This window comes from Lissotriton vulgaris, chromosome 5, assembly GCF_964263255.1.
Source record: "Lissotriton vulgaris chromosome 5, aLisVul1.2, whole genome shotgun sequence".
Lineage (NCBI taxonomy): Eukaryota > Metazoa > Chordata > Amphibia > Caudata > Salamandridae > Lissotriton > Lissotriton vulgaris.
Genome location: NC_141693.1, coordinates 714,105,725 through 714,120,460, shown reverse-complemented (window position 1 = coordinate 714,120,460; position 14,736 = coordinate 714,105,725). Strand labels below are relative to the sequence as shown.

At 45.4% G+C, this 14,736-nt stretch overlaps 1 protein-coding gene across 1 annotated transcript in view; it reads left to right on the top strand.

Moving 5' to 3' along the window:
• ZSWIM8 (zinc finger SWIM-type containing 8) overlaps positions 1-14,736 on the top strand; it is a 2,802,584-nt gene that overhangs the window by 2,512,608 nt on the left and 275,240 nt on the right. The window contains exon 22 of the mRNA XM_086922151.1: positions 8,443-8,611. Coding sequence (XP_086778277.1) covers positions 8,443-8,611 — 169 coding nt within the window. The remainder of the gene's footprint in view (positions 1-8,442; positions 8,612-14,736) is intronic.

Sequence of the window (14,736 nt, the reverse complement as noted above, 5' to 3'; positions counted from 1 at the left end):
GACGGGGTCTTTCTCCGGCCGGCGGTTTCTGCGTCAGGGCTCTGTGGGCGCGTTCAATCACGAAGCATCGTGACAGGGCATCCGGAGGGAGCCAGCTCTCCAGCCATCGTGTCAAGAAGCCCTCCATGTGTCCCTTCTCGCAATCTTCGGGAAAGCCCACGAAGCGCAGGTTGTTTCTGCGCGCCCGCCCTTCCGCGTCCTCCACCCGGAGTGCCAAGCCCCTCTGGAGTCTCTCCATGGCCGCCACCTTCTGTTTCAGGGTCCCTACATCACCCTCCACTCCGGTGATCCTAGATTCTGCTTCTGTGATGCGTGCGACAGCATTGCGAAGGTCTTGTCGCAACAAAGTGACGTCTGCCCCCACTGCTCCTATTTTGGCGTCCAGCATGTCCCGAGACTGGGTGATCGCCGCCATCAACTCCGCGTTGTCAGGCCCAGTACTCTGGCCCCCCCCGGAAGCACCTGCCCCCCCGCTTGGTCCGGTAAATTTGTCAATGGGTCCCTGCTTGGTGGACCCACTACCTCCACCGCCCCTGGTCATGGCTGGGTCACACAGGGAGGGCAGTCCCACTCCGGCAGACAGCAGGGCTCCTCACAGGCAGCGGCAAGACAGGTCGGAGATCAGTCGGTACCAGAGCTGGGCAATCCAAGAGAAAAAGGGGGGGTGCACACCGGATCACTGCTCCCAAAGGCACATCCAGAGGGCGGCAGCAAGTTCCTCGGCGCCCCTACACGGCTGACATCAGTTTGGCGCCAAGCAGGTCCCTCCTAAGCGTCCAATCTGGGTACCAGGGGCCCACTACCTAGCCAGGCAGCACCCCAGAACGCTCAGGGCATCCCAGGCTGTACCACACACCAGTAGGGGGCAGCGCAAGTCAGTGACCCAAACACCAGGCTCCTTCGGCCCCTGGGGAATTTGCCCACCGCGTCTGGGGCTCCACAGCAGGGGGGGGGGGGGGGGGGGGGGTCCCAACACGCCACAGTTCCAATTCCACTCCAGCCACCTGGTCCAATATCCACCCCCACTGGGGCCCACAGTACTCACAGCTCGGGCCAAATCGCAGCAGCTCCCGTCCCACAGCTCCTCCAGGGGTCCAGACGGCACTTCGGCGGGGCCCACAGGTGATCACCGGGTAGAGGGCGCCACCAGCATGTCAGCGTCGTCCCGATATGGCGAGCCGGGCCGCCCAGGTCGCTGTGAAGACCGACCTCAGGTCCCAGCCGTCGCGGCCGGGAAGCTCGAAAATCCAGGCCCCGGTCTCAAGGCCTGCACATGGTCCTCCGTCGCCACTTCGTGTCTTCACCTCGCAGCAGGCCACGCAGAAGGCAGCTGGAATGTACTAGGGTCCCCGACCCCCGCTCCGACTTCAAGGCCTCCGAGTCAGGCGGCACCAAAGCCCGCCGCTGAGGGTCTGCGTCAGGAACGCCCGTCCCGGTCGCCTCCAAACTCAAGGCCCCGGCTGCACACGCCGGGACCAGGCCCCGAAGGGCTGCAGCTGTGCAGGCAGCCTCGGACGGCACAGGAGCCCAAACCGGCACACCGACGTGCTCTCCCCACCTTCCGCCACCAGTCGAGGCAGGTGTAGCGCCTTGCAGGTCCGGGGTTCAGGATAATTATTGCGGATTAATGTGGGGCCGGCGGGAGCTCTAACAAGCCACGTCCGCCATCTTCGCCCGCTAGGCCACCCCTTTCTCACTTTTTTGACTGATTCTTTATTTGATTCTACCTTTACTTGCTGACAACTTGACTTTCTTCAAATCTACTCGACTTCACTACGGAAGAAAATTAGACAACTTCCCTTCAGGGGAAACTGAGATTACTTTGATTTGCCAAGCCTGGATTCGAGGTGAGAAGAACCTGAAAACCTAGGGGACAGATTCTAGGTCACTTCAGTATGACTAGGGGCTCGGTAGACGAATGCCCACTGTTGTCGGGTGCTTCAGGTGAGATAACTGAGTGCTTGACTCTGCAGCCACGGTGACCAGGAGGTGTCAACGATGACCAAAGTCTAGAGGTGAGCTGTCCCACGAAGGATTGCGAGTGCTGAGGGGTCAGTGTCTGGATTGAACATCAACAAGCCTTTGTCAAATGCAACACACGCGGGCAGAGGAAAGCAGGCCCGGTGTGGACCAGCAAGGTCTTGGAGACTCTCCAAGCTATGGGGAGTTGGGGCACGTCTGGAGCAACCAGGAAAGCCTGACAGTAGTCAAAGTTACCTTCACAGGGACCCACAGGCCAACGGACAAGGGATCGCAAAGAAACCCTGAGCTGTATCACATAATACCAGCCCACGGAACACTTGAGGAGTGTAGGCCGAAAATCTTCAGTGCAATTACTGCTCATGGTCAGGACTACTTGTAGCCCAAAGCACAGCCTCAGGGATCGCCAAAAAGCATATGCTGCTGCAGAAGTACACAGTGCACAGGGGTTAGGGTTGCACGGTCCCCACGAGGGATACTGGTCTCAGAATTGCTGAGAGGTCAGATCAACCTCAGGGACACTCGGTAACCCACCTCCTAAGTTGCAGAAAATGTTGGCGTCCTCAGGAGCTCGGGAGACGCAAACCGGTCAGATGCATTAAAGGTGCCTGTCTTGCAGGGGAGTAACTCCTTTACTCCAAGGGAGATTCTTCAGTCATCCAGCTTAGTGTAGATCGTTGAAGTACTTGGTTTCTGCTTGCAGAGTTTAGTCCAGGTAAAATCTAAAGTCCTGTAGTCAGGGTTCCTACTTTAAACCCAAGGAATGGGTTGTACAAAAATCTGGGGACCCTCCTAGAGGAGAGATAGGACAGGAGGGTGGTTACACCCATGCCCTTTGTCCAGTTTCACGCCAGAGCAGGAGCCAATGGCCCCTGCAACCGGTTTGAACTGGACTATGCACAGGGACACCAAATGTGCCCCCAGTGCAGAGCTTCAAACACTCTGAGAGTGCACCCACCCAGCCCTAATACACTAAATCCTGTCTGGGAGGTGGTCACATCTCCCTGTGACAGGAAACCTATTGTCAAGCCTTCCCCTTGCTCTAGCTTGGCTCAGCAGCAGGAGGGAAGACTTGTGTCTGTGGCCCGCAGCATCCATTTTGTGATGCCCAGGTCGAGAAAGCTGGTACCGGGTAGACTGGTGCCCCACATTAGTGGTTCCACTAGGGAGAAATACCTCCCATGCCAGTTACTGATGTGGAGGTATGATTCCAAGGTGTTTGACACCAAACACAGCATGTTTCTGAGCAGCCGTTTTAAAGTTAGCTTTTTCAGTGAGGGGTATAATGCACTTAAGTATATATAGTTTGGCTGTAACACAGACAAGCCCGTAGAATAGATTCCGAAGGCTGCAGAGGGGCTCTTCTCATGCAGGAGCACCCTCTCACACAAAACCCAGCACCCTGCCTTCAGGATGGATTAGGCCTGCCATAGGGGTGACTGACAGGTTTATATGTGCAGTTATTAGAATAGATATAGGGAACCTATATCTAAGTAAGGGGTGCATACACCACCTTGCACAGGCTGCAGTATCAGACCAGTGGTGTCAGTTTGAATGGTCTCTCAGGGGTGGCATAATACATGCTGCAGCCCCTGAGAGGCCTCTGGGGTACCTATGCCCTGGGTACATAGTGTACCATATACTAGGGACTGATAAGAGTACCCCAGTATCCAATCTGGACTGTACCTAAAGTACATGCAATCAATTTAGAGGAGAAAGCAGCTAGGCTGGGGTCCTGGATAGCAGGATCCCAGCCAGACTAAGTCGAAAACAGTGAGACATCAGCAAAAATTGGGGCTAAACATACTAAGCAGATCCTACTCTCCTACAAACAGCAAAAGTCAACAACTGGTATATGAAATGCAGCCTTAAGGGGATCCTCGAGTGTGTAATGATTCTCAAAGTCATCAGAGGAGATTGATCGAGATTCTATTTTATTAATGCTCTTGCATTTCACTTTTATATTAATCTGCAGCATGCATACATATATATAGTGTGATAATCACTTGACCATAGTTAATGTGGATCTCAATTTAAAATTGCTTTGTGCTTCTCTGTTTGCTGTGTATTTTTCGTGTTTCTCATTGGAGTGGCCAAGCAAGTTCTGCCAGCCAACGTTAATCAAATTTAGTTTCTTGTTTACCTTCCATATTTATACACATATGTGTATGTTCCTTGGTGAGTGAAATAATAAGCCTCACACCTGCAAGTGGGATTTCGAGACCAAATTGTAGATATCCTGCCGCATATATTCAGGCAAAAGTCTTTCAGCAGAGACTCCATTACAGTTGCTGGAAAAATGATTGACAAATCTTTATCACAACATGTTTAACCCTTATTGGTTATCTTCATGTTCTCCCAGACCATAGAAGACATGATTCAACTATGCGTTGCTGAGTATGTTAGTTCTGGTGCTCTTTCCACTTTCATTAGAGGAGACGCGTTCGTTGACTTGCTCAAAAGAGTTATTCTCCTTGGCAAATCCCTTTCTCACTTTTTTGACTGATTCTTTATTTGATTCTACCTTTACTTGCTGACAACTTGACTTTCTTCAAATCTACTCGACTTCACTACGGAAGAAAATTAGACAACTTCCCTTCAGGGGAAACTGAGATTACTTTGATTTTGACAGCTTTAAATAGTTTGTCTTTGTATTTGTGAATTTTAATTGATTTAAATCATATGGACTAATGCATTCATGTATTAATTACTGATTTGTGACTAATTTGAGTGCCTTGAGTTTGTAACTTTGCTAATCTATTAATAAACCTTTATGGTTTGCAAATTTACCACTGTCATTTTTGTCGGACCAAATGGGCGTCAAGATATTTAATATATTCGAATTGATGTGTCACACCACAGACTGGGACTAAAGGTCCATCCGTTTCAGTGCAGCTTACACTTGAGTTTGTTTAAAAAGGAGAAGTGTAAATCTATGGGGGACATAGCATTACATAGGGAATTTCTTATAGGCTTCTGCAAGCTACTTTTGAGGTACACTAGAAAACACAAAATGACTGTTCAGCAGAGGGAACCCTACAACAAGGTGATGACGGGATGGTACCTGACCCCTGAAAAACTAACTGAATTGTTCACAGAAATAATGGCCCCAGCTGGGGATGTTGTGGTGAGATCAGTACACCCTTGAACATTTGATGGTCTAGCCCTCATATACAGACATACTGAAAGAAGGTACTGTAGAGAATCAATAAATTGTGGGATTCCCTGTGACTAATGATCCAATCTCAGTGGCTTTTCAAGAGCAGTTGGGGGTATCCATTTTAGGAAATTGATATTAATCGTCCAGTTATCAGAGATAGGAAAGATAGTCATCTCAAGGCTATGGAAGCAGCCCAGCTCCGTCTATGTGATTTGGCAGAGTCAGGGGAACAGTGGAGAGATTGATGAAAACCGGGTTAAAGATCGGGATGATGGCTTCACATTCTGGCTTCAGGTAATGTAATGTAAATCGGGTCTTATATAGTGCATCTATCACTCCAAGGAGCTTCTTGGCGCTTGATACGGAACACCAGGTATGGAAGAAAAGAAACTGGTTTACTGCTCCTATGGGAAAAGATGCAGCATTCAAATCAACGCTTTACACAGTGTGTCTCGGGCACTATAAATCCAAGTTTTAAGTGCCTTCCTAAACATCGGTTCAGATGCAATTTGGCAGAGATAAGGTGGGAGTTGATTCCATGCCTTAGACCCTATGACCGCCAGTGATTTTCCTCCCTTTGAAATCAGTCTAACGGTTGGAATGGTCAGCAGATTTGCATTGGATGATCTTAGGTTACTGGAAGGGAGATAGCGTTTAAAACCAGTTTGGAGACATTTGGGACCTCGTGAATGAAAGGCCCTAAAAGTAATAATTAGGACCTTAAACAAAACACGTGTATGGATTGGCAGCCAGTGTAGGACATCCAGTGCAGCTGAGGCAGAGGATTTCCTGGGCCACTTCAAAACCAGCCGGGCAGCCGCATGTTGGACCATCTGTATTTTATGCATGACTGTTTTGTTCGTTCCAGCATAAAGGCTGTTGCAGTAGTCTAGACTGGATGTTATGAGGGCAACAGCAACAGTTTGTCTGGCTGTGTATTGAAGCAGGTCTAAGAATTTTCTTAGGCTTTTAATCATGTGGAAGCAAGTGCCTGAAACTGCCAGGTATTTTTGTTTACAAGAGAGAGTGGTATCAAATTTAATTCCTAAATTCCTAGCTGCATTTATTGTATTGGGCGGGGTGTGGCATTCTCTGGCCACCAGAGTTTAGGCACAAAGGGGTTTTGTTGGCCAAAGGGCAGAATCTTTGTTTTTTTCTGAATTACACCTCAAATGTTTATTGTTCATCCATTCGAAGGTAGCTGAGAGGCAGTTTCTGAGATTTTCTTCTGCTTCAGTAGTGTCATAATCCAGGACCAGAATAAGCTGCGTATCGTCCGCATAAGAGATTGTATTGATCTTGAAGGACGATATTACTTTGATCAGGGGAGACATATATACATTAAAAAGGGTCGGGCTCAGGCTCGATCCCTGAGGAACCCCTGAGATGAGCGCTTTTTCTTCTGAGGTGAATTGTCCTAGACTGATCACTTGGCCCCTGTCTTGCAGAAAGTTCTTGATCCATTCTAGGACATTACCAGATATGCCAGATGTTAATGAATGGTCTATAAAAATGGCATGGGAGACCGTATCAAAGGCCGCGGACAGGTCCAACAGCACCAGAACTGCTTTCTTTCCCTGATCCATGGCTATACGTAGAGTTTCCCCAGTATACAAGAGGGCGGATTCTGTAGAATGTTGGGCTCTAAAACCCGATTGATTGGAGTGTCATACATGTGTTTCCTCTAAGAAAGTAGTGAGTTGTCTGTTCACAAATTTTTCAGTTAGCTTGCACAGGGTAGGTAGGAGTGAAATGGGCCGTAAATTACAGAGGGTTGTAGGATCTGCCAATTGCTTTTTCTGGAGCGTTTTTACAGACGCAAGTTTCCATTCTATAGGAATCTTTGCTGTGAGAAGTGAGGAGTTTATTATATTATTAATGGTGGGATTTACAATGTCAATGAGGGACTGTAGTAGAGTGGGGGGCAAGGGTCAAAAGTACAGCCTGATTTAATAGAAAGGAAGCCAGACGAGATTCCTCCAATGTGATGGGCAGGAAAGTTTTCATACAGGGTGTATTTGTGTCTGCAATGGTTCCCTCATCTGAAATTGATGGAATAGGAGAGGGGAAGTTTTTTGTAAGTGTCAGAACTTTTTCTTCAAAATTGTCTGCTATGGTGTTACAAAGGCTCTGAGAGGGAGGGATCTCTTGCAGTAGTCTTTTAGGATTCGTAAACAGATTTACTATTTTGAAAATCTCTTTCTGTTTGTTATTGGTATTTTTTATGGCCTCTATGTAATAGTTTTTCTTTTATAGTTTTGAACAGAGCATGGTATTATCTGCGAGCGGATTTGTAAATGTTAAGGTCATTACTTTCGTAGTTTTGGCGCCATCTCCGTTCTAGCGCCCATACTTCACCTTGTGTTTCTTTTAAGGATTGTGAGAACCATGGCACAGACGGTTTCTTTTTTAGTGGCCTATGAGTTGGGGCTATAATTGCCGACTGATCTCTTAGTCTGAGCATCCAATGCCCAAATCGCTGGTTGTCAGTTATAGGGTTTCCAGACGTATTGGGTCTACCTTCGAGGGCTTCACCGCACCCTAAGGAGACCACACTTCTTGAAAGTTGTGTATGTATTTGATTTCCGATGACAACAAATATTGATTACATTTTCAAATCTATTGAATTAATCCAGCAGATTGGGTTGTTAGAATGTTGAGCAGGGGTGAAGGCGGGGCAGTGTTGTTGAACGTTATATGGCCTGCTTTATATCTTCAATGGGTTCACCACGCTGTTGCGGGATTATTTCTTATTGAGGAAGACCAGTTTAAAAAAATTCAAAGGCAACCCAGCCATCTCTAATTGAAACTATGAAAATAGATAGACAGTGGTTTGATAGATTGCTTTGCTTATCTATCCCGTCCCGTCAAAGTGAATGACTTAAAGGACGCATCATTGAAGGACAGTGGAGCTCTAGGATTCTGAAGAAACTCAAGGAGTGTCATCATCCTTCTGTGAAAAGAATATTACCCGCTGCTAATATTTATACTTTAGTATTTAATTGGGGACAATTATTAAATTATTTTCACACAAATGCATTGTAATATGTCAAAAAATATTTGTAATTGTAAAATGTCCAAACATGTTACTTTATAAATGCGTGTTTTTGTTAAAGATAGGTTTAATAAACAAAATGTTTGCTGTTCAGATGTGTAACAAGATTCAGCCGAATCACGGAAACATTCTGATGTTTCTAATTTGAAAGAAGGCACACATGACAGAGAACAAGTAAACAACTTTCTCTTTTACCCCACTATGCAGTGAGGTATTATTTTTTCTAATTGTAACTTTTCACTTTTAGGGTGTCCACCCTGCATTTATTGGAGCTCAGTTTCCCTACTCTGTGACAACGCCATCTCTTGCTGCCACAGCGGTTTCCTTTCCAGGAGTGCCAGTTCCATCTATGACACAGATTGCGGTGCACCCTTATCACACAGATACAGGGATATCACTATCTTCAAATGTAGCAAGTAAGTTGTGTGACCTAGCATTTTCTGGTTCATTCTCGATCAGTCATTTCAATGACTTTGTCTCTTTCATTATTCGGATCATTTTGTCTCCCGTCTGTGCTAATTTATAATCTTCCATACTTAAAATCGCCTTTACTGCAACATATATGTACATTGTATGTTTGACCAAATGTATCAAATCTGCTACACCTGTACCGTTGTGGGTCAAAGGACAAACTGAACAGTTACTCAAAGCAACGCGTATGATTTCGGTTTATAACTTGCTTCATTGCTGGTGAAAGTGAATATGGACAAAGTAAAACACTTGGAGAGGTCGAGCAGACTCTTAACAGAACCGCTTCTGATAGATACTTCTTCCCATAGATTACTCACCATAGAAATTTCTTCTGGGCGCAAGAAAGCTTTTCCTCAGCAATGGCTGTCTACTGCCTGTAACTGGTGCTATATGCTTCGGTCACAGCTTCGTTCGCACCAAGATGTGAAGTCTCTAGGGTATACATGGGTAACTAGCAAGCTAGTTTTAGCTCCTGTATTTTTTTTTCACGCTTCATCGATACTGTTCTGAGCTCTAGTCTGTGTTTCACCCAAAGATTCCTCAGGAAAACCAGCAACTGTTAGATAATATGCAATACTCAAAAGAAGCAACGGTGAGGGCAACACACACTGTAGCACAGAAAATAACCCAAATTTATCATAGAAATACCAAAATGTCAATATAGTGTCCACTCTGAAACCTCCAAACGGATCCACCGTCCTAAGATCCAAAAAAATGTCCAATACAATTTCAATAATTAGAGGGAGCGGTCCATACTTCTTGAAAATATCATAGGACCAATAAATGTTGATTCCCAACTTTATTGTTCAAGTTTGAAACACCAACTGACAACAGCTTCTTCAATCAGTTTCAACAAATAATTCATCCAAATTGCACTCAAAACATCAAACAGCCGACGCGTTTCGTCCTATGAAGGACATCATCAGGGCTGTTAAAATAAAAATCAAACAAAAAAACATATATTACACTTCTTGAAATTACATTAAATCAAATGCTGCAATATTATCATGAAAACACAGTCATTTACACTTGACGTCCATGATCCTGCCTATTGAACAGTCTGAAGTGTTACATAAGTTATATTCCAGTATTGCAACGCTAATATACCATTGCACATTCATAGATACTGTGTATTTCAACCCCTACCTATTTTGTAGTCTGTAGTGTCCAATTAAGCTTAAAAGAACCATTATCCCAGCCTCACAGAATCAACACCTACTACGGTGTAACCCAAAACCAACGAAACGCCTACCTTTCAAAATGATCAGTAGTGTGCGATATATCTTACTAGTCCACGGTAGCAATAAATGTTTGATCGTGATTCAATATCTGTAACAAAAACATCCCAATGATATACATGGCACATATGATAAAGAGTTAATTATAGCTGAGCATTACTTTCTTGTCCCCTGTCCTTAGTTCAACTAGTGTCTCACCTTTTAAAGTGAAATAATATTCCCAGTTAGGACCTCAACTTCCCTTTATTTACTCCACGTCTTCTGCTAAAATTTCTGTAAAACATAACATAATGTTTGCCCATTCACTATCCATACATATTCACTATTTTCATGTACCATAGAGGCTCCCACTTCAAGCCCCAACTCTGTGCTTACCATTGAGATAACCATAATTCCTTTTAGCGTTTCATCCAATCACACCTTTCTATTTCTGTTATTCAAACCTAAAAAAAAATGCATGTATATATGAATTCCCAGGACATGCTTGCTATTTACCACACCAATATTGCTAATAGGGCTAGCCATCTCCTCACCTCGTTTCTTCTTTTCTCTTGTAGTACCTAATGCACAGAAAGATACAACCAAGGGTACAGCTTTCAGACTCTACTCTTTCTTAATTTAAAACTATCCACACAAATCCAATAAGCATAGAAATCATTCAAAATTATAGCATATGTAATCATGAACGATTTTGCGAAAAATTACACATGAAATATCTCTGAATACAGAAAAGAAGGGCGAGATAATTTCATCACATAGAAATGCATTGCAGTAAAATGTGCTAGAGGCTGGTGTAAAGTTATTATGTCTCTAGATGTATATAAAAAATAGAAGTAGAAGCTTCTGTTCTTTATGAATAGGTCTACTTTAAGCAAAGAATTTCCGTGCCAGAAAAAGGTGAATATTTTTTTTAAAGTGTTCAATTCAAAAAAATTCTTGTTGAACGGGGGAATAGAGTTCCAACGCTTTCTAGCAGTTTTTGTTGTTCAAAACTGAAGGCCGAATTCAGAGTTCATGGGAACGCTGTGTGTCGGAATGCTTCTCTAAAGTTATTGTTTCTGTTCGGGTGAGAACATCATATCAGACAGGCTCTCAAAGAATTGGTCTACAAAATCAGGTGACATTCTTGACCAAGTTCGATAGTGCTGTAACTTGGCAGGTGTGAGAATGATTGCTGTCATCAAAGATCTTTACAACAAGGGGTGGTGAGGGACAGAGTCTCTGAATTAAACAGAATACTCTCACCCAGTCAAGAGATCAGGGCTAGATCCAACACCGTTTTTTAGCTCACTGCACCATCCCAGTTTCAGAACCTGGCTGTATGCAAATTAGTCTGTTCCTGTCCCAGTGCATGATGGGAACAGGGCAAACCAAACTACAAAAGCCAATTCTTACACTGGGAAGGAAACAAGCTACCGGGGACCGGTTTCTGGCATTTCAGCCTCTTCGGCCCGGCTTGCTTGAATCCTGATGGTGCAATGAGCAAGGGACTCACATCTGAGTATACCCTTCCACGCTTAGGGTGGACAAAAATATTTACAACAAGGGGTGGTGAGGGACAGAGTCTCTGAATTAAACAGAATACTCTCACCCAGTCAAGAGATCAGGGCTAGATCCAACACCGTTTTTTAGCTCACTGCACCATCCCAGTTTCAGAACCTGGCTGTATGCAAATTAGTCTGTTCCTGTCCCAGTGCATGATGGGAACAGGGCAAACCAAACTACAAAAGCCAATTCTTACACTGGGAAGGAAACAAGCTACCGGGGACCGGTTTCTGGCGTTTCAGCCTCTTCGGCCCGGCTTGCTTGAATCCTGATGGTGCAATGAGCAAGGGACTCACATCTGAGTATACCCTTCCACGCTTAGGGTGGACAAAAATATTTACAACAAGGGGTGGTGAGGGACAGAGTCTCTGAATTAAACAGAATACTCTCACCCAGTCAAGAGATCAGGGCTAGATCCAACACCGTTTTTTAGCTCACTGCACCATCCCAGTTTCAGAACCTGGCTGTATGCAAATTAGTCTGTTCCTGTCCCAGTGCATGATGGGAACAGGGCAAACGAAACTACAAAAGCCAATTCTTACACTGGGAAGGAAACAAGCTACCGGGGACCGGTTTCTGGCATTTCAGCCTCTTCGGCCCGGCTTGCTTGAATCCTGATGGTGCAATGAGCAAGGGACTCACATCTGAGTATACCCTTCCACGCTTAGGGTGGACAAAAATATTTACAACAAGGGGTGGTGAGGGACAGAGTCTCTGAATTAAACAGAATACTCTCACCCAGTCAAGAGATCAGGGCTAGATCCAACACCGTTTTTTAGCTCACTGCACCATCCCAGTTTCAGAACCTGGCTGTATGCAAATTAGTCTGTTCCTGTCCCAGTGCATGATGGGAACAGGGCAAACCAAACTACAGTCTGTCCCTGTTCCCATGATGCACTGGGCCAGGGACAGACTGATTTGCATATAGCCAGGTTCTGAGCTGGGATGGGGCAGTGAGATAAATAACGGTGATGGATCAAGCCCTGATCTTTGGACTGGGTAAGAGTGGTCTGTTTAACTCAGACACTCTGTTCATCACCACCCCCTTTTCTAAATCGTCATCAAAGATCAGCAATGCTCACAGAAGGTCGTACCTGGGTGATGTTGCTTATGTTTCTCGCTCCACTGTTACCACCTAGTCGTAGCACAGGAGTCTCAACGAATGCCGTCATCAGGATTGGTAGCCGCTGGGGACAACACAATGCGTGAGCCGTTATCGGAATTAGCAAAGTATCGATATCCATTGGTACTGCTGATGGAAGTGCAAGACAGATGTCCAACACGCACTCATCTCCGCATAGCATACATCGAAGCACAGGTAAGATGCAGGATGCAGGATTGCCATATCGGTCTGAATGAAACCAGGTCATGTTTAGATCTCTCAGCCTGGCCAATCCAAGGACTCTAGTTATTCTGTCCCGGTAGCGGATTGCTAGGATCGTTTCTTCCATCCTTGTAGGAGTCATGTCTGAGCTTTGGCTTGCCATATCGGAGCAAAAATAAAATGCCTGCTACAACAAAATCAAACCTTTCATTCCCAACAAGGACCTCAAACTAGCCACGTAATCTCTAGTTTTATCTAGACTGGACTATGGGAACTCAATCCTAACAGGCACCCCAAATCACACCTGGCTCCATTAAAAACAACATTGCATGCGGCAGCAAGAATGATCACAGGGTGCAAAAAATCCGACCACATCTCCCCTGCACTCAAAGAACTTGAATGGCTCCCGGTGGATATGCGTAGCACCTTCAGAACGGCCTGTCTAACCCACAAGGCCCTCCACACCGGAAAACCAGAATACCTGGCAAACAAACTCACAAAAGCTGGCCAAAGTAGAATCTTGAGAAGCTCTAACTCCCTGCTGCTCATCCTACCAAAAACCAGAAAGAAGAAAACTGCGGACTGCTCCTTCTCAGGAAATGCCCCCAAAATATGGAACTCTATCCCCCCGCATATCAGAACCATACCGTCCTATGCGGAATTCAAGAGCCAACTAAAATCCTTGTTCCTCATCCGTTCCCTAGGTCCTGGGTAACTAGGATCAACATCCATCCCCAGAACTATGTGAGAACTCTGTATCCTAGTGCCAAGAAGTCCTACTGTACGAACTTCTCCTCTCCCCTAATTGTCATTTGATGATCACCTTTATTTGTTACTTGTCTTTTTGTCCACCTTTTCATTCCTTTACTGTAAAGCGCTCTGCTACCTTCGGGTCTTGTTGGCGCTATAGAAAACTTCTAAATAAATAATAAATAAATAGGTCCCAAAAATAGGGGTATGCCACCAAAGACTGAATGGACAAAATTAGGAATGATTCCCAGAATTGCTTGAAATGGTGTTAGCAGTCCAGTAAAAATCGTCTTAAATATGCCTGGGATGACTGTGGCACTAGACATGTTAAGGAGTTGGCTAAGCATTTCTGTGAAATGCACGGGGCAATTTGTTGATAAAAGGTCATGGATCTCTGTAGCTGTCCTTGCAACTAGGAGATCATACGTCTGTTTTGATGACGTGATGGGCACTGTTGTCTGCAAAAGCACAGACTTCATTCTGCTTAAAGTATCAATTCATATAGAAGACAAATTCAAACGAGGCCAGATGGGAGTCTCAATGTCTCCAGGGCCGTTTGGAAACAATGCTTGCATACAGCATTTGACCATGGATGTTACGCTTACGAGATAGGCTCTTCCTGGCAAAAGGCCACAACAGCTGCGATCCGTTCTTAGAATGTAACTCCCATTCGAGAGCTGCTTAAAGAAAGGCTCTATCTGTGTTGCAGGTGTGACATATTGGTGGCATGAAAGGTTGTTTGAATTACCTTCACAGGCTCCGTGTAAATTAATACCCTGGCACAAAAGTATACCGCTTAGTGAACGTTTACAGTTTTCACCACTAAGAAAAACATTTTTGTTGCTGTCACTATAGCATGTGTGTGTGTATCAGACCCTCCAGGATATCGCGATTTCGCGATTTCACGATTTGCCGCAAAATCGGCACTTTTTAAAAAATGCCGAGATTTTTACAAAAATGCCCGCGAAATCGGCATTTTTGTAGAAATCGCTGCATTTTTCGCTATATCCTGGGGGGTCTGCTTTATGTGGCTATCGCCTGTGCCTCTGTCTCCGATGCTGCACCAAAGCTCCTCAGATGCCCAGCAGCATTGGAGAGGCACAGCGGGATGGCAACCCTCATACCTCCAGCCCTTGATGAGCTGTTAAGAGGTGCTCGAAGGTGACTGAGAGGGAGGGGCTGCCGGTTCAGGAGCTGCGACATCTGTTCACAT